The sequence below is a fragment of the Scyliorhinus torazame genome, chromosome 30 (assembly GCF_047496885.1).
Source record: "Scyliorhinus torazame isolate Kashiwa2021f chromosome 30, sScyTor2.1, whole genome shotgun sequence".
Lineage (NCBI taxonomy): Eukaryota > Metazoa > Chordata > Chondrichthyes > Carcharhiniformes > Scyliorhinidae > Scyliorhinus > Scyliorhinus torazame.
The window spans coordinates 10,990,059-11,013,369 of NC_092736.1; the positions used below are offsets into that span (position 1 = coordinate 10,990,059).

Below are 23,311 nucleotides of genomic sequence, written 5' to 3' on the forward strand. Positions count from 1 at the left end.
TTCAAAACCAGGCAATAATATCAATCAGCATTCGATGTTGGGTGAGGATGAATTCTATAGAGTCATAGAGGTTTACAGCATGGAAACAGGCCCTTCGGCCCAACCTGTCCATGCCGCCCAATTTTTACCACTAAGCTCGTTCCAATTGTCCCCATTTGGCCCAGATCCCTCTGTACCCATATTGGATTGGATTGGATTTGTTTATTGGCACTTGTACCGAGGTACAGTGAAAAGTATTTTCCGACGAGCAGCTCAAACAGGTCATTTAGTATATGAAAAGAAAAGGAAATACATAATAGGGCCACACAACTGTCTAAATGGCTTTTTAAAAGATAAAATTGTACCCGTCTCTACTACTGCCCCGTTCCAGACACTCACCACCTTCTGTATGTGACAAATTGCCCCTCGGGACTCTTTTGTATCTCTCCCCTCTCACCTTAAACCTGTGCCCTCTGTTTTAGACTCCTCTCCCTTTGGGAAAAGATGCTGACTATCTACCTTATCTATGCCCCTCGTTATTTTGTAGACCTCTATAAGATCACCCAAAACAATGGTTTCACGGTCAGCATTAGACTTTCAGATCAGGAACGGCGGCACAGCGGTTAGCACTGCTGCCTCACGGGGCCGAGGACCCGGGTTCGATCCTGGCCCCCCGGGTCACTGTCCGTGTGGAGTTTGCACATTCTCCATGTCTGCATGGGTCTCACCCCCACAACCCAAAACGATGTGCAGGGGAGGTGCTAAATTGCCCCATGATTGGAAGAAAATAAGAATTGGATACTCTTAAGACTTTCAATTCCAGATTTTTTAGAATTGAATTCCAATTCCATCACCTGCTCTAGCGAGATTCGAACCCAAGTCCGCAGGCCATTACCCTGGGTCCCTGGATTACTAGCGACAATACCACTAACGCCACTGCCTCATTTCCAGTTCGGCTGTTTGCTTCCCCGCGCCCTGAACAGCGACGTGAACAGACGGTGGAGCTACTGATTGTTTTCTCACACTGGAGTGAGGCGAGAGGCTAAAAAGTAAGAACAAGAGGACGGGAATATCGACCCCCCCCCCCCCACCCCCCCCACCCTTGACCAGGGAACACCCCTGTTTTTCTTCACATAGAACAATGGGATCTTTAACATTGGTCCAAGCTGCTTGGAGCCTCAGTTTGACTTCTCCTCTGGAAGCTGAGCATTTGAATATTTTTGCGACGGCTTTATGAGGTTGCAGTAACATATGTGACCCTTGCTGTGGTTTCAGGGGGCTAAGCTGTTTGTTTACACAACTTAATGGCCACTTAAAGGAGTAACGTTCCCCCTCCCCCTTGTGGAGTTTTTATGAAGTATCGGAGGCAGTGTGAGGCACATCACGTTGTCACAGGCTTAGTTATTTTTCCGACTGAGAATTCCCATTGCTCTTGCTTGGCTCCTGAGGCCTGGTGAATGCTGGGTGCGTGACTGTGGGGGATACAGGGTGGGTGGATGGCAGGGTGGCTGGGCAGGGCTGAGGTTTAAGGGGCCCTGAAGCGATGTTGGGAGCTGGGCTGCTGTCTCGAGGAACAGGTAACCAGCCAGCCTCGACGTCCACACGCCATCCTGGTTTGCAGACACTGCGAATCCCAACCCCGTGGGAAAAGACAAAATCCCGGGCACAGTCGCACAAGGGGTCTGGTTTGAAATTCGGACAGGGGAAGAGCGAGCGGGCTGGGGTTTTCCCAATTGCTCACAAGATTCCAGGCCCCAGTGTTAATCAGAAACATAGGCCGGGATTATCCCCCACCCCCCCTCAGCCGTGTAATTTTAGGCGCAGAGGCGGCTCGTCATTGGATGGCGGAGGGATCGTCCAGTCCTGCCAAGGTCAATGACCTTTTGCAATGCTCCCCAGCTGCAATGCCAGGGGAACCCACCACTGCCCTGCAATGCCAGAGGAACCCAGCACAGCGCTACAATGACCGAGGAACCCAGCACTGAACTGCATTGCCAAGAGAAACCAGTGCTATAGCCCCAGTGCTAACCATTGCACTACGTGCCACCCCGGCTCCTGAGCGCAGGTGGCTTTTTACCTGCGCTCAGGAGTCCATTCCAGGTACGTTGTATGAAGCTCACATATTGTAGGAAGAACATTACCACCCCCCCCACCCCACCCCCACACCCTGCTACCACTTAGTTTGAATCGATGTTTTCTTGTCCTACTTCCATTTCGATTTTAGTGAGTGTCTTTGGAATTCTTCACCCCAGAGGGTAGTGGATGCCATATCGTTGAACACATTAAAGGCTGGGGAGAGAGAGATTTTTGGCCTCACCAGGAATTCTGGGATTTGGGGAGCGCGCGTGAAAATGGAGTTGAGGACCAAGATGAATGGCAGAGCAGGCTTGATGGGCTGAATGGCCTGCTCCTGCTCCTTTTTTTTGTGTTCTTGAGCTTAGAATGCCTACAGTGCCATTCGGCCCATCGAGTCTGCACCGACCCGCTGGAAGAGCACCCCACCACGGCCCACCCCCCCGCAACCCCACCTTTCCCGAACATCTTTTGACACAAAGGGGCAATTTAGCGCGGCCAATCCACTTAAGCGGCGCATCTTTGGACTGTGGGAGGAAACCGGAGCACCCGGAGGAAACGCACGCAGACGCGGGGAGAACGTGCAGACTCCGCACAGGCAGTGACCCAAGGCCAAAATTGAAGCTGGGCCCCTGTCTTTGTGAGGCAGCAGTGCTAACCACTGTGCCACCCCATTAACCTCCCAATATCTACCTCCATAAAGTACACTCCATCTCAGTTTGGAGTATATGCCCGGCCCCCTCACCCCCCACAAACCACACGCCCCCATTGTTATGCTTGACACTCACCCGATGCCAGGGCAGGTTGCCTGATGTCCCACTACTCCTCAGCAGCAACAAAGGATAAATCAGACTTAGGAATGCCAGACACAAAAGCTGGGGCAGACTCCTCAGCAGCGAGTAGTATTTGTACCACTGGAGAGCAAAATGTTTTAAAAAACAAGCAGGAAACACGTTAATTACGGAAACTTACACAACAGGAATGGTCACAGCACAGAAGGAGGCCATTCGGTCCCTCATGTCTGTGCCGTCTCTCTGCCCGAGCAACTCGCCTGGTCCCACTCCACTGCCCTTTCCCCTTTAGCCCTGCTATTCTTTTGTCCTCAAATAACGATCCAATTCCCTTTGGAATGCCGCAGTTGGATCTGCCCCCCCTGCCACACTCTCAGGCTGGGAATTCCAGATCCTAACCCCTCACTGGGTTAAAAATGTTTTTCCTCACATCTCGTTCGGTTCTTTTGCCAAACACCTCAAATCAAACTGTTGTAATATTCCGCCAATCGCCTGCTTCCCATAAGATTTTGTTCCCTCCCGCGGACTATTTAACTTCCATTTGTTATCCTTGTTTACCTCCCAACCAAATAAAATAACTTGCATTTAGATGGCGCCTTACACAATCACAATCTCACAACCAGTGAGGACTTTTGGAAATGTAGCCAATGCTGGAACGTCTCTACAATGTTAACAATTTTACAAACTTAAAATTGTTGGAATTGTCTCCTCAATTTAGGATAAAATGGAGGAACCTGACCTGATGTAAATACTCCCTGCGGCAAGTTTGGTGGCTTGGTGGTTAACGGAGGGGTGGTATGGTAGCATAGTGGTGAGGACTTCCGGGTGCGGCTATGCAGAGCTCGGTCGCATGTTCGGTAGCTCCCGCTTGGAACAGGATTTTTGGCTCTTTACAGGGCCCCCACGGCATTTGTTCGACATTTCCCAGTGTGGGAAGAAGACTGCAACATTCCCCCGACAGTGTCCCCCAGGAATGGTATGCCTCTTGGTTACCAGACCCGGCAGAAACAGTAAAAGATTTGGCTATAACTGCGGGATAAACAAGGCCTCTTCCAGCATGCAGGCGGGGGAAGGGCAAGCTTAAAGGCTGCAAGCTGACTTGAGGGCCTTTATTAAAGGTGAATTCTAGCAGCAGAGGGAACAACTGTGAAAAGATCTACCAAGGCCATTGAAGAAGCGGGGACGAGGCTTCCGGTGGCGGCCATGGAGGAGTAGGTCGCGCATTCGGCAGCTCCCGTCTGGAACGGACTCTCAGACCTTTTTCAGGAGTTTCCACAGACTTTTGGGGGCAGATTGGTGAAGCGAACACTGCCAAAAGGATTCCCTCTCGAGACTTCCGGTTGCGGCTATGCGGAGCTAAGTCGCACATTCGGCGGCTCCCACAAAAACGGACTTTAGGGCTCTTTTCAGGGCCCCCAAGGGCACTTTTTCGACATTTCCCGGTGTGGGAAGGAGTTAATAATAGCTCCCCGTCAGTATATGGCTTTAACTAGGAGCGGGGGTGACAAAAAAGGTGGTGGTGGACCTGAAGAAGGTGCGAGGGAAGAAGGACAAAATGGCGGCGGGCGGCGACCAGGCAGCGTGGAGGCAGTGGACAGAGGAGCAGCAGGAGGGTATCCAGCACTGCCTCAGAGAGATTAAAACGGACCTGCTAGAGCCGATGAAGGCTTCTATTGATAAGCTGCTGGAGACACAGACGGCCCAGGTGGTGGCGATCCAAGAGGCTCGACAAAAGATCTCTGACAATGAGGACAAGATCTTAGGCCTGGCGGTAAAGGTGGAGGCGCATGAGGCGCTCCACAAGAAATGGCAGGAGCGGTTCGAGGAGATGGAGAATCGGTCGAGGCGGAGGACTGCGGATTCTGGGCCTCCCGGAGGGGCTGGAGGGGCCGGACGTGGGGGCTTTTGTGGTCACCATGTTGAACTCGCTGTGGGAGCGGGGTCCTTCCAGGGGCCCCTGGAGCTGGAAGGGGCCCATAGAGTCTTGGCGAGGAGGCCCAAGGCTAACGAGCCTCCGCGGGCGGTGCTGGTGCGGTTCCATCGGTTCGTCGATCGGGAGTGTGTGCTCAGGTGGGCCAAGAAGGAGAGGAGCAGCAGGTGGGAGAACGCGGAGGTTCGGATATACCAGGACTGGAGTGCGAATGTGGCGAAGAGGAGGGCCGGGTACAATCGAGCGAAGGCGGTGCTGCACAGGAAGGGGGTGAAGTCTGGCATGTTGCAGCCGGCGCGACTGTGGGTTACCTACAAGGACCGGCACCATTATTTTGAGTCTCCGGAGGAGGCGTGGGCCTTTGTTCAGGCCGAGAAGCTGGACACAGACTGAGGGTCGGGATGGGCGATTGGGGACTGCGGTGGATATGTTATGCCTATTTTTGGTTCCGGGGGGGGGTGGGGGGGGGGGGGGCCTTTGCATTGTTTGGGTTTCTTTTTCTCTGTGTTTTTCTCTTTCGGGTTGGAGAGGGTGGCACTGTTTTGGTTGGTGGCGGGGCCTGGTAGGTGGAGAGCGCGGGCTTTTTTCCCGCGTTGACGACTTGGGGGGGGGGGGGGCCGGGGCGGGGAAGCGAGGATTGTTTCCCGCGCTTAGAACGGAGGGGGAGAGCCTGTGGATAAAGGAGCGGGAGAGGAGGGTGTGCCACACAATGGGAGGAGTCGAAGGGGAGGCGGGAGTGGCCGGGGTCAGCAGGAGTCAGCTGACTTGCGGAAGTGCAATGGGGGGAGTAAACCAGCTAGGATGGGTCCTAGCCCGGGGGGGGGGGGGGGGGGGGGGGGGAATCGAGTTGCTGCTGCTAAGGTCAAGGAGGAGCTGGAGCGAGTGGGGGGGGGGGTGTCGAGACGGGGGTATGCTGCTGTGGGGAACGGGCCGGGTGTGGGGTGCGGGCGTGTGGCTGGCCGAGGAGGGGTAATGGCTAGTCAGCGGGGGAGGGGGGGGGGGGCGGGTAGCCCCCTGATCAGGCTGATAACCTGGAATGTAAGGGAACTGAATGGGCCGGTTAAGCGGGCCCGCGTGTTCGCGCACCTGAAGTGGCTCAAGGCGGATGTGGTTATGCTCCAGGAGACACACCTGAAGGTGGCAGACCAGGTAAGACTGAGGAAAGGGTGGGTAGGTCAGGTGTTTCACTCGGGGCGAGGTGCCAAAAATCGAGGGGTGGCGATCTTGGTGGGAAAGAAGGTGTCATTTGAGGCGTCGAGCATTGTGGCAGATAATGGCGGTAGGTACATAATGGTAAGTGGTAAGCTGCAGGGAGAGAGGGTGGTACTGGTCATTGTGTATGCCCCGAACTGGGACAACGCGGGTCTTATGCGACGTATGTTGGGTTGGATCCCAGACTTGGAAGTGGGGGGCCTGATAATGGGGGGAGGCTTTAACACGGTGTTGGATCCGGCACTGGATCGCTCCAGGTCTAGGACGGGTAGGAAGCCGGCGGCGGCTAGAGCGTTATGCGGATTTATGGACCAAATGGGAGGGGTGGACCCTTGGAGATTTGCAAGGCCGGGGGCTAGGGAATTTTCATTCTTCTCACATGTCCATAAGGCTTATTCTCGAATCGACTTTTTCATTTTGAGTAGGGCGCTGATAGCGAGAGTAGAGGATACCGAGTATTCGGCAATAGCAATTTCGGACCACGCCCCGCATTGGGTGGACTTGGAGATGGGGGAGGAGAGGGACCAGCGCCCGCTGTGGCGCTTGGAAGTGGGGCTGTTGGCGGACGAGGAGGTGAGGGGGCGGGTCCGAGGAAGTATAGAGAGGTACTTGGAGACCAACGACAACGGGGAGGTCAGAGTGGGGATGGTATGGGAGGCACTGAAGGCGGTGGTGAGGGGAGAGCTGATCTCCATTAGGGCCCACAAGGAGCGGAGGGAGCGGGGGGAGAGGGAGAGGCTGGTGGGGGAGATGGTGAGGGTAGACAGGAGGTATGCGGAAGAGCATGAGGAAGGATTGTTGAGGAAGAGGCGTAGCCTCCAGGCCGAATTCGACCTGGTGACCACCAGGAAGGCGGAGGTGCAGTAGAGGAAGGCCCAGGGGGCGGTCTACGAGTATGGGGAAAAGGCAAGCCAGATGCTGGCGCATCAGCTTCGGAAGCGGGACGCAGCTAGGGAGATCGAGGGAGTTAAGGACAGGGGAGGGAGCGTGGTGCGGAGTGGGGTTGGCATCAATGGGATCTTCATGGACTTCTACGAGGAATTGTACCGATCCGAGCCCCCACGGGAGGAGGGAGGGATGGGCCATTTCCTGGACCAATTGAGGTTTCCAAAGGTGGAAGAGGGACTGGTGATGGGACTGGGGGCCCCGATTGGGCTGGAGGAGCTGATCAAAGGGATAGGAAGCATGCAGGTGGGGAACGCACGGGGGCCGGACGGTTTCCCGGTCGAGTTCTATAAAAAATATATGGACCTGTTGGGCCCGCTGTTAGTTAGGACCTTTAATGAGGCAAGGGGGGGGGGGGGGGGGGGGGGGGGGGGGGCTTTACCCCCGACGATGTCCCGGGCACTGATCTTCTTGGTCCTGAAGCGGGACAAGGATCCCCTGCAATGTGGGTCTTACAGACCGATTTCCTTGCTAAACGTAGATGCCAAGGTGCTGGCGAAGGTGTTAGCCACGAGGATTGAGGATTGTGTGCCGCAGATCATCCATGAAGACCAGACGGGGTTTGTGAAGGGGAGACAGTTGAACGCGAATGTGCGGAGGCTTTTGAACGTTATCATGATGCCGGCGAGGGAGGGGGAGGCGGAGATAGTGGTGGCGATGGACGCTGAGAAAGCCTTCGATAGGGTAGAGTGGGGGTACCTCACTTCCGGGTGCGGCGATGACCAGCTGAGTCGCACGTTTCGGCAGCTCCCGGTGGAACGGACATTTGGGCTCTTAATAAGAGCCCCAAAGGCAATTTTAACGGCTAAAAGTCCTGTGCGGTGAACCAGAAGGGAATCCCCCCTGGATACGGATGAAAAAAGGAGAGGAAAGTGGCCGGATTGCGGTGGATCCTTTAGAGCAGCGGCAAGGAAGGCAAGCAAAAACCAAGATGGCATCGGAAGGTGGCAGTTTAATATGGGGCCCTGAACAACACGAGTTTTTGAAACGCTGCGTGGAAGAACTCAAAAAGGAAATGAAGAAGGAGCTGTTGGCCCCGATATTACAGGCGATCGAAGGGCTAAAGGAGGAGCAAAAGACCCAGGAGCGGGAGCTTCGGGTCGTAAAGGCAAAGGCTGCCGAGAATGAGGACGACATACAGGGCCTGGTGGTGAAGACGGAGATGCACGAGGCACACCATAAACGATGTGTGGAAAGGCTGGAGGCGCTGGAGAACAACGCGAGGAGGAACAACCTAAGGATTCTTGGTCTTCCTGAAGGTGCGGAGGGAGCGGACGTCGGGGCATATGTGAGCACGATGCTGCACTCGCTAATGGGAGCGGAGGCCCCGGCGGGTCCGCTGGGGGTGGAGGGAGCATATCGAGTGATGGCGCGAGGACCGAGAGCAGGGGAAATTCCGAGAGCCATAGTGGTGAGATTCCTCCGTTTTAAGGATAGAGAGATGGTCCTTAGATGGGCAAAGAAAACTCGGAGCAGTAAGTGGGAGAACGCAGTGATCCGCGTATACCAAGACTGGAGTGCGGAGGTGGCGAGAAGGAGGGCGAGCTTTAATCGGGCCAAGGCGGTGCTTCACAAAAAGAAGATAAAATTCGGAATGCTGCAACCGGCAAGACTGTGGGTCACATATCAAGGGAGGCACCACTACTTTGAGACGGCGGATGAGGCGTGGACTTTTATCGTGGAAGAAAAATTGGAATGAGCGGGTTATTAAAAAAAGAACGTTTGAAACAAAGTGGTGGGGCGAGTATGGGGGGCGAAGAGGGGGTAAAAAGGGGGGGAAAGAGGAGTTTTATGTTATTAATCCTGCGATGTGGTAACTTTTCTCTCTTCCACAGGAGGTGGTGGGGGGAGGAAAGGAGGTGGAGGAGATGGGGCGTTGGCCATTGGGGGCGGGGCCAAGGGGGAAGCACGGGCTCGGTTCCCGCGCTATGATAATCATGGCGGGAATCGGGAAGCAGGAAGGAGGGGGCGTCGCACGGTGCGAGCCGAGGTCACGGGGGAAGCCGAGGTCGGCCAGAGTTTGCTGACTTCTGGGAGCAACATGGGGGGTGTAACTACGCTAGTGGGGGATCTAGCGGGGGGGGGGGGGGGAATTATTGGGCTGCTGCTGCTGGGGAGAGGGGGGAGCTGGCATGGGGTGGGATGGGCAGGGGGGCACCGCCTGGGGGGGACACAGCTGCGTGGGAACCGGGTGAGGAGATGGAAAAAGGGGATGGCTAATCGACAAGGGGGGGGGGGTAAAAAGCCCCCCAACCCGGCTGATCATAGATTATCATAGAATTTACAGTGCAGAAGGAGGCCATTCGGCCCATCGAGTCTGCACCGGCTCTTGGAAAGAGCACCCTACCCAAGGTCAACACCTCCACCCTATCCCCATAACCCAACCCAACACTAAGGGCAATTTTGGACACCAAGGGCAATTTATCATGGCCAATCCACCTAACCTGCACATCTTTGGACTGTGGGAGGAAACCGGAGCACCCGGAGGAAACCCACGCACACACGGGGAGGATGTGCAGACTCCGCACAGACAGTGACCCAAGCCGGAATCGAACCTGGGACCCTGGCGCTGTGAAGCAATTGTGCTAACCACTATGCTACCGTGCTGCCCATAAACGTGGAACGTGAGAGGGCTGAACGGGCCGATAAAGAGGGCACGGGTACTCGCACACCTTAAGAAACTTAAGGCAGACGTGGTTATGTTACAGGAAACGCACTTGAAACTGATAGACCAGGTGAGACTACGCAAAGGTTGGGTGGGGCAGGTGTTCCATTCGGGGCTAGATGCGAAAAACAGGGGGGTGGCTATATTGATGGGGAAGCGGGTAATGTTTGAGGCAAAGACTATAGTGGCGGATAGCGGGGGCAGATACGTGATGGTGAGTGGCAAACTACAGGGGGAGACGGTGGTTTTGGTAAACGTATATGCCCCGAACTGGGATGATGCCAATTTTATGAGGCGTATGCTAGGACGGTAATGGGGGGAGATTTCAATACGGTGTTGGAACCAGGGCTGGACAGATCGAGGTCCAGGACTGGAAGGAGGCCGGCAGCAGCCAAGGTGCTTAAAGATTTTATGGAGCAGATGGGAGGAGTAGACCCGTGGAGATTTAGCAGACCTAGGTGTAAGGAGTTTTTGTTTTTCTCCTATGTCCACAAAGTCTATTCGCGAATAGACTTTTTTGTTTTGGGAAGGGCGTTGATCCCGAAGGTGAGGGGAACGGAGTATACGGCTATAGCCATTTCGGATCACGCTCCACATTGGGTGGACTTGGAGATAGGGGAGGAAACAGAAGGGCGCCCACCCTGGAGAATGGACATGGGACTAATGGCAGATGAGGGTGTGTGTCTAAGGGTGAGGGGGTGCATTGAAAAGTACTTGGAACTCAATGATAATGGGGAGGTCCAGGTGGGAGTGGTCTGGGAGGCGCTGAAGGCAGTGGTTAGAGGGGAGCTGATATCAATAAGGGCACATAAAGGAAAGTAGGAGAGTAGGGAACGGGAGCGGTTGCTGCAAGAACTTCTGAGGGTGGATAGGCAATATGCGGAGGCACCGGAGGAGGGACTGTACAGGGAAAGGCAAAGGCTACACGTAGAATTTGACTTGCTGACAATGGGTACTGCAGAGGCACAGTGGAGGAAGGCACAGGGTGTACAGTACGAATATGGGCGAGCAGGTTGCTGGCCCACCAACTGAGGAAAAGGGGAGCAGCGAGGGAAATAGGGGGAGTGAGGGATGAGGAAGGAGAGATGGAGCGGGGAGCGGAGAGAGTGAATGGAGTGTTCAAGGCATTTTATAAAAAATTATACGAAGCTCAACCCCCGGATGGGAGGGAGAGAATGATGGGCTTTCTGGACCGGCTGGAATTTCCCAAGGTGGAGGAGCAGGAAAGGGTGGGACTGGGAGCACAGATTGAAATAGAGGAAGTAGTGAAAGGAATTAGGAGCATGCAGGCAGGGAAGGCTCCGGGACCGGATGGATTCCCAGTTGAATTTTACAGGAAATATGTGGACATGCTCGCCCCGCTACTGATGAGGACCTTTAATGAGGCAAAGGAAAGGGGACAGCTGCCCACGACTATGTCTGAGGCAACGATGTCGCCTCTCCTAAAGAAGGAAAAGGACCCGCTGCAATGCGGGTCCTATAGACCTATTTCCCTCCTAAATGTAGACGCTAAGATTCTGGCCAAGGTAATGGCAATGAGGATAGAGGATTGTGTCCCGAGGGTGGTCCATGAAGACCAAACTGGGTTTGTGAAGGGGAGACAGCTGAATACGAATATACGGAGGCTGCTAGGGGTAATGATGATGCCCCCACCAGAGGGGGAAGTGGAGATAGTGGTGGCGATGGATGCCGAGAAAGCATTTGATAGAGTGGAGTGGGATTATCTGTGGGAGGTGCTGAGGAGATTTGGTTTTGGAGATGAGTATGTTGGATGGGTGCAGCTTTTGTATAGGGCCCCAGTGGCGAGTGTGGTCACGAATGGACGGGGATCTGCATACTTTCGGCTCCATAGAGGGACAAGGCAGGGATGCCCTCTGTCCCCATTATTGTTTGCACTGGCGATTGAGCCCCTGGCAATAGCATTGAGGGGTTCCAAGAAGTGGAGGGGAGTACTTAGAGGAGGAGAAGAACACCGGGTATCTCTGTATGCGGATGATTTGTTGTTATATGTAGCGGACCTGGCGGAGGGGATGCCAGAGATAATGCGGACACTTCGGGAGTTTGGAGAATTCTCAGGATATAAACTGAACATGGGGAAAAGTGAGTTGTTTGTGGTGCATCCAGGGGAGCAGAGCAGAGAAATAGAGGACTTTCCGCTGAGGAAGGTAACAAGGGACTTTCGTTACTTGGGGATCCAGATAGCCAAGAATTGGGGTACTTTGCATATGTTAAATTTAACGCGATTGGTGGAACAAATGGAGGAGGACTTCAAGAGATGGGACATGGTATCCCTGTCACTGGCAGGGAGGGTGCAGGCGGTTAAAATGGTAGTCCTCCCGAGATTCCTCTTTGTGTTTCAGTGCCTCCCGGTGGTGATCACGAAGGCTTTTTTCAAAAGGATCGAAAAGAGTATCATGAGTTTTGTGTGGGCCGGGAAGACCCCGAGAGTGAGGAAGGGGTTTTTACAGCGTAGTAGGGATAGGGGGGGGCTGGCACTACCGAGCCTAAGTGAGTACTACTGGGCCGCCAATATCTCAATGGTGAGTAAGTGGATGGGAGAAGAGGAGGGAGTGGCGTGGAAGAGATTGGAGAGGGCGTCCTGTAGGGGGACTAGCCTACAAGCTATGGTGACGGCCCCATTGCCGTTCTCACCGAAGAAATACACCACAAGCCCGGTGGTGGTGGCGACTTTGAAAATTTGGGGACAGTGGAGACGGCATAGGGGAAAGACGGGAGCCTTGGTGGGGTCCCCGATAAGAAATAACCATAGGTTTGCCCCGGGGAGAATGGACGGGGGATTTGGAATATGGCAAAGAGCAGGAGTAACGCAACTGAAAGATCTGTTTGTGGATGGGAAGTTCGCAAGTCTGGGAGCGCTGACCGAGAAATATGGGTTGCCCCAAGGGAATGCATTCCGGTATATGCAACTGAGGGCTTTTGCGAGGCAACAGGTGAGGGAATTCCCGCAGCTCCCGACGCATGAGGTGCAGGACAGAGTGATCTCAAAGACATGGATGGGGGACGGTAAGGTGTCAGATATATATAGGGAAATGAGGGACGAGGGGGAGATTATGGTAGATGAGATGAAAGGGAAATGGGAAGAAGAGCTGGGGGAGGAGATTGAGGAGGGTGCCTTAAGTAGGGTAAACTCATCGTCCTCGTGTGCCAGGTTAAGCCTGATTCAATTTAAGGTGTTACACAGGGCGTATATGACTGGAGCACGGCTCAGTAAATTTTTTGGGGTAGAGGATAGGTGTGCGAGATGCTCGAGAAGCCCAGCGAATCACACCCACATGTTCTGGTCATGTCCGGCACTACAGGGGTTCTGGGTGGGGGTGACAAAGGTGCTTTTGAAAGTAGTGGGGGTCCAGGTCGAACCAAGCTGGGAGTTGGCTATATTTGGGGTTGCACAAGAGCCGGGAGTGCAGGAGGCGAGAGAGGCCGATGTTTTGGCCTTTGCGTCCCTAGTAGCCCGGCGCAGGATACTGTTGATGTGGAAGGAAGCCAAGCCCCCGGGGGTGGAGACCTGGATAAATGACATGGCAGGGTTTATAAAGCTGGAACGGATTAAGTTCGTCCTAAGGGGATCGGCTCAAGGGTTCACCAGGCGGTGGCAACCGTTCGTCGAATACCTCACAGAAAGATAGAGGGAATGGAAAAGAAGAAGGCAGCAGCAGCAGCCCGGGGGGGGGGGGAGAGAGGAGGAACCAGAAGGACTCTCAGGGTTGTTAATATATATGTATAATATGTATAGGTCGTTGCTATAAATAATTGTATATTGGACTGTTAAATCATATTTTTGGAGAGTGTTTATCTGAGACAAGGCAGTTGCCATTTAGTTTTAGTTTTAGTTATATATTATTTATTCTTTGTTTATAAAACAGGTCATTGTTATTTATACAGTTATATTATTATGTAAAGGATACACAATGCACTGTGATGGTTGACCAAAAATTTTCAATAAAATATTTTTTTTTTAAAAAGAGTGGGGGTACCTGTGGGAGGTGCTGAAGAGGTTTGGGTTTGGGGAGGGGTTTGTCAGATGGGTTAGGCTGTTGTATGAGGTCCCGATGGCGAGTGTGGCCACAAATCAGAGGAGGCCCAAGTACTTTCGGTTGCACCAAGGGACGAGACAGGGCTGTCCCCTGTCCCCCCTGCTCTTCGCACTGGCGATTGAACCCCTGGCTATGGCACTGAGAGAGTCGAGGAACTGGAGGGGGTTGGTGCGGGGTGGGGAGGAGCATAGGGTGTCGCTTTATGCGGACGACCTGCTGCTGTATGTGGCGGACCCGGTGGGAGGAATGCCAGAGGTAATGAGGATTCTTAGGGAATTCGGGGACTTTTCGGGGTACAAGCTCAACATGGGGAAGAGCGAGCTGTTCGTAGTTCAGCTAGGGGACCAGGAGAGGGGGATTGGTGCTCCCACTAAAAAGGGCGGAGAGGAGCTTCAGATATTTGGGGGTCCAGGAGCTGGGGGGCCCTGCATAGGCTGAACTTTACAAGGCTGGTGGAGCAAATGGAGGAGGAGTTCAAGAGGTGGGACGCGTTGCCGCTGTCCTTGGCGGGTAGGGTGCAGTCAATCAAAATGACGGTGCTCCCAAGGTTTTTGTTCCTGTTCCAGTGCCTCCCCGTGTTTATCCCGAAGGCTTTTTTCAGGCGGGTTAACAGGAGTATAATGGGGTTTGTGTGGGCGCGAGGGACTCCGAGGGTGAGAAGGGTGTTCCTGGAGCGGAGTAGAGATAGGGGGGGGCTGGCGCTGCCCAACCTCTGTGGGTACTACTGGGCCGCCAATGCGACAATGGTGCGCAAGTGGGTGATGGAGGGGGAGGGGGCTGCATGGAAGAGGCTGGAGACAGCGTCCTCTGTGGGTACGAATCTGGGGCGCTGGCAACGGCGCCGCTGCCGCTCCCTCCAAGGAGGTATACCACGAGCCCGGTGGTGGTGGCTGCCCTCAAAATTTGGGGGCAGTGGAGGCGGCATAGGGGGGAAGTTGGGGCCTCGGCGTGGACCCCATTACGGGATAACTACCGGTTCGCCCCAGGAAGAACAGGTGGAGGGTTTTCGTGGTGGCACAGGGCAGGGATACGAAAGTTGGGGGACCTGTTTGTGGACGGGAAGTTCGCGAGCTTGTGTGAGCTGGAAAAGTACGGGTTCCCCCGGGGAACACCTTCAGGTACTTACAGGTAAGAGCGTTTGCCAGACGGCAGGTGGTGGAATTCCCGCGACTACTGCCACACGCAGTACAGGACAGGGTGCGCTCGGGGGGGTGGGTGGGAGTGCGGAAGATCTCGGAAACTTACCAGGTGATGCAGGAGGTGGAGGAGGCCTCGGTGGTGGATTTGAAAGGTAAGTGGGAGGACGAGTTGGGAGAGGAAATTGAGGAAGGGCCGTGGACAGATGCCCTAGGGAGGGTGAATTCTTCCTCATCGTGCGCGAGGCTCAGCCTCATACAGTTTAAGGTGCTGCACAGGGCACACATGACCAGGACAAGGATGAGCCGGTTCTTTGGGGGTGAGGACAGGTGTGTTAGGTGCTCAGGGAGCCCAGCAAATCACACCCATATGTTCTGGGCATGCCCAGCGCTGGAGAAATTTTGGAAGGGTGTAGCGAGGACAGTGTCGAGGGTGGTAGGATCCAGGGTCAGAACGGGCTGGTACCTCGCAATATTTGGGGTGTCAGAGGAGCCGGGAATGCAGGAGGCGAAAGAGGCCGGAATTCTGGCCTTTGCGTCCCTGGTAGCCCGGCGAAGGATTCTCCTTCAGTGGAAAGGTACGAGGCCCCCAAGCGTGGAATCCTGGATCAGCGATATGGCGGGGTTCATTAAATTGGAGAGGGTGAAATTCGCCTTGAGAGGGTCGGTACAAGGGTTCTTTAGGCGGTGGGGGGGGGGGGGGGGTCGGGGGGGTTTGGGGGGTTGCTTTTTTAGATTGTGTTTTGTACTTACCCCTGTTGGGTTCTTTTTTCTTTCTCATTTTGTTATTGATATTTTATGAAAACGTTTAATAAAAATTATTTTTTATAAAAAATGGTAGCACTGCTGAGTCGCGGCACCGAGGATCCGGTTCGATCCCGGCCCCGGGTCACTGTCCGTGTGGAGTTTGCACATTCTCCCCGTGTCTGCGTGGGTCTCGCCCCCACAACCCAAAGATGTGCAGGGTAGGTGGATTGGCCACGCTAAATTGCCCCTTAATTGGAAAAGAAAATAATTGGGTACTCTAAATTTATTTTAAAACAGTTTTTTTAAAAAGTTAATGGAGCGTCTATGAACATGCTGACAGTGAATAGATTGTTAGTCTCTAAACCTCACGGGGAGGTGCTGGCAATGTCAGGTTTTGTAAATGTTTATACTGTAACTGTCTATTTAGTATCAAGATAAAATGGAGTTGGAGGTCGACCTGGATACAAGGCCTATGCAATTCACTTTGTCATGGAGATGGGGTTGAGAAGAGAGAAGTCTAGGGAAGCCATTGTAGGATCGGGTTGCAGATTTCTCCCGAGACACAAAAAGTCTGAGAGAGAGGGGGAGATAGGAGGCAGAGAAAATGATAGCCCTGTCAGTCCCCATTCAAAATGTAGGTGGTCACTCGTACTCAGATTGACGAGACTCAGTTTGTGAGGATTTAAATGAGACTGGAAGATTCGCCCAGCTTGGCGAGAGAGGAGAATCCCCAATTCATCCCTCGCCATCGTGTAAGTCAGATCTGGGATGAGGAGTTGCCCAGGTTGGGAAGGGAAAGAAAGGATGCAAACCCATGGGAGTTAAGAGTAACTTTGGAGTAGTTCCTGGAGAATAAAAAGTGCCAACTTCGGCGACACATTAAAGTGTAACCATGGAGGGGATTTTCAGTTGGTGCAAATGTTAAATGGGGGATCGTTTCTGTGGTTCAGAGCAGAGGTTGCCCATTGAATAGTGTTCAGACAATGTTAGACAGTTTGTTACTGGATAGAAGATTCCCAAAACATGAATTCTTGCTGTGTGGCCTTTCCAGTTTGCCACTGGAAATTCGAATATCTTTAAAGAAATGATTGGGTCTGTAAGGGGATCTTAACACACAGCGAGCTCGCACAAAACTGACAACGGAATAAACAACCAGTTGTTGTATGCGGGATAAATATTGAACCGAACAACTGGGAGAACTCAAGGGCAAAATACTGCAGATGCCAGCAATCCAAGATACAAGTGGAAAATGCACTGCGGTTCTGAGGGAATCTGTGGAAAGAGAACAGACGCCGGGATTTTCCCGTGGCTTGGCATCACATTGATAGGTCAGAGTGTCAGGTATCAAGGAGGAGCATCTTGAGGGATAGCTTTGCGACAAGCTTGGCATGGCAGCACAGTGGTTAGCACAGTTGCTTCACAGCTCCAGGGTCCCAGGTTCGATTCCCGGCTTGGGTCACTATCTATGACGTTCTCCCTGTGTCTTTGTGGGTTTTCTCCGGGTGCTCCGATTTCCTCCCACAGTCCAAAGATGTGCAAGTTAGATGGATTGGCCATGATAAATTGCCCCTTAAGTGTCCAAAAGGTTAGGTGGGGTTACTGGGTTATGGGGATAGGGTGAAGGTGTGGGCTTGAGTGGGGTGCTCTTTCCAAGGGCCGGTGCAGACCCGATGGGCTGAATGGCCTCCTTCTGCACTGTAAATTATATGATTATATGTTATGATTCCATGCACTAGGCAGGACTTTCCATCCCCCCCACCCCACCCCCTCCAGCAACGTCACATGGGAGACGGAAAAAGCTTTGTTGACTTTGGGGATTGGAAGATTGGGGATCGAGGATTGGGGATAGAGGCTGGTTTAGCTCACTGGGCTAAATCGCTGGCTTTTAAAGCAGACCGAGGCAGGCCAGCAGCACGGTTCAATTCCCGTCCCAGCCTCCCCGAACAGGCGCCGGAATGTGGCGACTAGGGGCTTTTCACAGTAACTTCATTGAAGCCTACTCGTGACAATAAGCGATTTTCATTTCAAGATTCCTGCTGATTGAGTGCTTGACTTGGAACTTTTAACTGATTAAATAACTGCACTGATCACCTTGCAGCTGGACAGTGACTAATCCACTGAGTGGGAGTTGCAAGTTGGATTGTCTAGTTCACAGGATACAGTCGTAAGCAAAATCCCAGGAGGAAAGTGAGGGTTTCGAAACAAAAAATCTGGTTTTCTTTGACAGTATTAAATTATTGGAGACAATTAACATCCAATTCGAAATTGAGAACCAATGACTTGGGAAGGCAATGTGCCACCAGGAGGGACATGCGAGGTAACCGATGGTAGGAGTGTGGGGGGTGGGACAGTAGTAGGTCACGCGATGAAACCTCTTGAATTACAGTCAACATGTGTTGACACCCTGAACAACAAAGGGGCTCCTTGAGAGTAAAAGAATTTCAGGACCAATGCCAAGATGGACGGATTCCTATTACCCTCGGAGAGCTAATATTTGAGCAACTGTTCAAAACTTTGTTTTGCAATCGGAGCCAACGCAGATTGGGAGTGATTTCCCGTCAGTTCCCAGCATTCAGGAGCGGAGGGAGCTGCTTTCTGCCCAGATAACGAAAGAATGGGATCATTGTACTGTGTTTCCACAAATCATTTCAAGTTGCAACAATAGCGATACAGTCCGCGCAGTAGATGGAGTTAGAGCAAATCTCCGATTAAAACTTGAGACAATTGCATAAGCGGAAACAGAAGGAATAAATAAGTACCTTGTATGGTAAGGGACATTCAACATTCTGGCAAATGGAAATGCTAAAGTGTAGCCAGGATAGCAGACTGCCAAGCAGGTAACCCAATTTATTCTTGACTGTCGCACATGCAAGAAGGGGATAGTATAGGGCTGGGTAGTAAAGCAAGGCAGTGATCTTCCAGTACTCTTTGGGGAAAAAGGAAAGGAGAGCAAGTTTGGTTAGAGCAAAATATCCAATGGATCTAAATTCACAAATTGCTCCTCTACATATTGCTGATAGTATTCACTGTTTATCGAAGCTACAACTTCTGATCCTTTTAACATTGACACTATTTACTGTCATAAAACCGGGGTCCAAGGGTGGCATGTGGCGCAGTGGTTAGCACTGGGACTGCGTCTCGGAGGACCCGGGTTCAAATCCCGGCCCCGGGTCACTGTCCGTGTGGAGTTTGCACATTCTCCCCATGCCTGTGTGGGTCTCACCCCCACAACCCAAAGATGTGCGGGTTAGATGGACTGGCAACGCTAAATTGCCCCTAATTGGAAAAAAAATAATTGGGTACACTAAATTTATTTTAAAAATCTGTGTCCAACAAAAACATCCAGTATTCAATGTTCCTCAAACAAACCCCAAGTATACCCTTTACAAATTGTGCAATGCGTTGATTGATGTTTAGATTATACCCCTTGCATTGAACCAGATTTGTGCGCACAACCAAAATGTAAACTTGCTTGATACGGAATGAATCGGCACGGTAACATAGTGGTTAGCACTGTTGCTTCACAGCGCCAGGGTCCCGGGTTCGATTCCCGGCTTGGGTCACTGTCTGTACGGAGTCTGCACGTTCTCCCCGTCTGCGTGGGTTTCCGTCGGGTGCTCCGGTTTCCTCCCACAAGTCCCGAAAGACGTGCTCGTTAGGTGAATTAGACATTCTGAATTCTCCCTCAGTGTACCCGAACAGGTGCCAGAGTGTGGCGACTAGAGGGTTTTGACAGTAATTACACTGCAGCATTTATGTAAGACTACTTGTGACAATAATGATGTGTTGGGTGTTCTGGATCACACACAGGTCACCAACACTTGAAATAGTGCAACACTATTTTATTGAATCATTAACTGTTTAAACATACTCAGACTGTGGGTTGTTACGATACTCGCTTTAACTAAAGAACTTTGCCTTGTCCTAACCAGTCGATGCACTCAGCACATGGTGAATGTCTGTGTTGCAGGCTGTGAGCTCTGTCCTCCTAGCTAGCTGCTACTCGAATGAGCGGGAACTCTGATGCCCCCTGTCTTTATAGTGCGTTTACTGTCACTGGTGATTGGCTGCGGTGTTGTGTGTGTTGATTGGTCCCACTGTGTGTCCATCAGTGTGTGTCTGCACCATGATATACTGGTGTATATTATGACATCCCCTCTTTTATAAAAAATGTATCTGTGTGACAATAAATAGTGTGTGGTGAATGTTTCTGACTACGTGTGTGCAAAATATTACAGGACTATGTACATAAAAACTAAGCTATTTACATGGGAAGGTGCCTGGTGCAGAAAAACAGTGTGTCACAAGAATAACGAGATGAACACTATATACAAACCACTTGAACGATTAAACGGAAGAACAGAACAAATCAGAAAGTCCATAAGTCCACAATGTTCACAAATTAAGTCTCTGAGGTGGGCGACGAATTCTGGTTGACCGCCTCAAGGGTGGGTCGGGAGCCGCTGGCTGAGGAGCGGCTGGACTGCGTCAGAGTGAGGAGGATGCAGAGAGACCGGGATCTCTGCCTGGTCCAGGTCAGGGTCAACAGGAGGGCGTGGCAATGGTGGAAGATCACGTAGCGAGCGCGGAACGAGACAAAGGGCACGTCGATTACGGCGCAGAATGGAGCCATCCGGTAGACGAGCCAGGAACGAGCGGGGAGCCACCTGTCGAAGAACCACGGGAGTTGCAGACCAGCCACCATCCGGAAGATGGATGCGGACTTTGTCATCTGGAGCCAGAGCAGGGAGATCAGCTGCGCAGGAGTCATGAGCCGCCTTGTGCTGTGCACGAGACAGTTGCATTCGTTGAAGGACCGGAACGTGGTCGAGGTCTGGGACATGAATGGACGGTACCGTCGTCCTCAGGGTGCGACCCATGAGCAGCTGGGCTGGCGACAGGCCAGTGGACAGTGGGGCCGAGCGATAGGCCAGCAGGGCGAGGTAGAAGACTGATCTCGCATGGCAGCCTTGCAGAGGAGCCGTTGGACTATGTGGATGCCTTTCTCCGCTTTGCCGTTGGATTGGGGGTACAGGGGACTGGATGTCACATGTACAAAGTTGTACCCCCTGGCAAAGTTGGACCATTCCTGGCTTGCGAAGCAGGGGCCATTGTCCGACATCACAGTGAGTGGGACGCCGTGACAAGCAAAGGTGTCCTTGCAGGCACGGATGACTGCAGACGATGTGATGTTGTGTAAACGTACCACTTTCGGGTAGTTTGAAAAGTAGTCTACAATCAAGACATAGTCCCTGCCCAGCGCGCGGAACAGGTCGTGCCGACCTTGGACCAAGGGGACGTGACCAACTCACGGGGCTGTCGGGTCTCACGTGGTTGGGCCGGCTGGAAACGCTGACAGGTGGGGCAGTTGAGGACGGTGTTGGCGATGTCGCATTGATGCCGGGCCAGTACACTGCCTGTCGGGCCCGTCGGCGGCACTTCTCCACGTGAAGGTGGCCCTTGTGTAGCTGTTGCAAGACGAGCTGGTGCATGCTGTGCGGGATGACAATGCGGTCCAGCTTCAGGAGAACACCATCGACTACCGCCAGATCATCTCTGATGTTGTAGAACTGCGGGCATTGGCCCTTGAGCCACCCGTCTGTTAGGTGGCGCATGACACACTGTAGCAAAGGGTCAGCCACCGTCTCGTGGCGAATTTGGACGAGACGTTCATCCATGGCCGGTAGACATGGGCGTCATCCTGACAGACGAATCCCGCTGGGTCACACGGAGTGTTGACTGCCCTGGAGAGAGGGTCGGCAATGATTATGTATTTGCCCGGGGTGTATACCAGCTGGAAGTCGTATCGCCGGAGCTTGAGCAAAACACGCTGGAGGCGAGGCGTCATGTCGTTCAAGTCTTTCTGTATTATATTGACCAGCGGGCGATGGTCGGTCTCGACGGTGAATTGGGGAAGGCCGTACACATAATCATGAAACTTGATGACACCGGTCAACAGGCCCAGGCACTCCTTTTCTATCTGCGCATAGCGCTGTTCCGTGGGGGTCATGGCGCATGACGCATATGCAATGGGGGTCCATGATGAGGCCTCATCGCGTTGCAGGAGCACTGCCCCAATGCCAGACTGGCTGGCATCGGTCGAATTTTTTGTCTCTTTCGCTGGATCAAAAAAAGCTAAGACCGAGGCCGTGATGAGTTTGGTTTTGAGTTCTCTCCATTCGCGCTCGTGGGCAGGAAGCCATTGGAAGTCTGTTGTCTTCCTGACCAGGTTCCTGAGAGCCGTGGTATGAGAGGTGAGGTTAGGGATGAACTTTCCTAGGAAGTTGACCATGCCCAGAAATCGGAGGACCACCTTCTTGTCCTCTGGCGTTTTCATGGCTGAGATAGCAGCCACCTTGTCCGCATCCGGCCGCACACCCAACTGGGAGATGTGGTCCCCTGGGAACTTGAGTTCCGTCTGACCAAAGGAGCATTTGGCTCTGTTGAGGTGTAGGCCCTGCTCCCGTATGTGTTTGGACACGCACTGGGGGCGACTGACATGCTCCTGCGGGGTGGTGGACCAAATGATTATGTCATCGACCTTCAATGCCTTCCATCATTTGTTCCATGATCCTGTGGAACACTTCTGAAGCAGATATGATCCCAAACGGCATCCTGTTGTAACAATATCTGCCAAAGGGGGTGTTAAAGGTACACAGTTTCCTGCTGGATTTGTCGAGCTGGATTTGCCAGAAACCTTTCGAGGCGTCAAGTTTGGTGAAGAGCTTGGCGTGAGCCATCTCGCATGTGATCTTTTCGTGCTTGGGAATCGGATAATGCTCCCTCATGATATTGTGATTCAGATCCTTGGAATCAATGCAAATTCTCAGCTCGCCGGAAGGCTTTTTTTACGCACATCATGGAACTGACCCAGTCGGTTAGTTCCGTAACTCTGGAGATCACTCCTTGGTCTTGGAGGTCCTGCAGCTGCTGCTTGAGGCAGTCCTTGAAGGGTGCTGGGACTCTGCGAGGTGCGTGCACCACAGGTGTGGCGTTCTGTTTGAGTAGGATCTTGTAAGTATATGGGAGCGTGCCCATGCCTTCGAAGATGTCGCGGTGCTGGCCGATGATGGCGTTGAGTTGCGCCCTGAAGTCAGCGTCCTGGAAGGCAGACGTCTCATCGGGAGAGGGAGAGTGAACTCTTTGAACGAGGTTCAGCAGCTTGCATGCCTGTGCGCCAAGCAGGGAGTCCTTCGAGGAGCCCACGATCTCGAAAGGAAGGGTGGCTTTCCGTGACTTGTGCGTCACTTCGAGTTGGCACGAGCCGGTAGCAGGAATGATGTTGCCATTGTCGTCCAATGGCTGGCAGGCCGATGGCAGGATGGCTGGTTTGACACGAAGGCTTTGGAAAGCAGACCACGACATGAGATTGGCGGAGGCACCAGTGTCCAGGCGGAATGGTATTTGGGACCGGTTGACCGTCAGGGTGGCACACCACTCATCGTCTGGATCGATGCTGTATACCGACAGCGGCTGGTGTCTTTGCTTCGGGGACAGCCTGTTTTTCGTTACGACACCGACTCGAAAAGGTGCCTTCGGGTCCTCGGTGTCACTGCTGTGTGGGAGGTCCGCATCGGACTCGGTGACCATGGGTTGAATTGCCCGAACATTCCTGCGAGGCTGGCTGAAGCGGTATGAGTTGGAAGGCTGAGCTGCTCGACAGAAGGCAGCATAGTGGCCAAGTCTTCCACATCATAGGCATTGTCGAGATTTTGCGGGCCATTGCCGCTTTAAGTGGGCGGAGCCACAGTTGCCGCACGTCGTGACGTCAGCACATT

General features: G+C 53.0%; 1 protein-coding gene across 1 annotated transcript in view; it reads right to left on the reverse strand.

Moving 5' to 3' along the window:
• The window catches only part of stra6 (signaling receptor and transporter of retinol STRA6), an 83,140-nt gene that overhangs the window by 27,979 nt on the left and 31,850 nt on the right, over positions 1–23,311 (reverse strand). The window contains exons 6-8 of the mRNA XM_072492809.1: positions 18,293–18,459; positions 2,841–2,966; positions 218–251 (exon numbers count right to left, since the gene is read on the reverse strand). Of these exons, the coding sequence (XP_072348910.1) occupies positions 218–251; positions 2,841–2,966; positions 18,293–18,459 (327 nt within the window). The remainder of the gene's footprint in view (positions 1–217; positions 252–2,840; positions 2,967–18,292; positions 18,460–23,311) is intronic.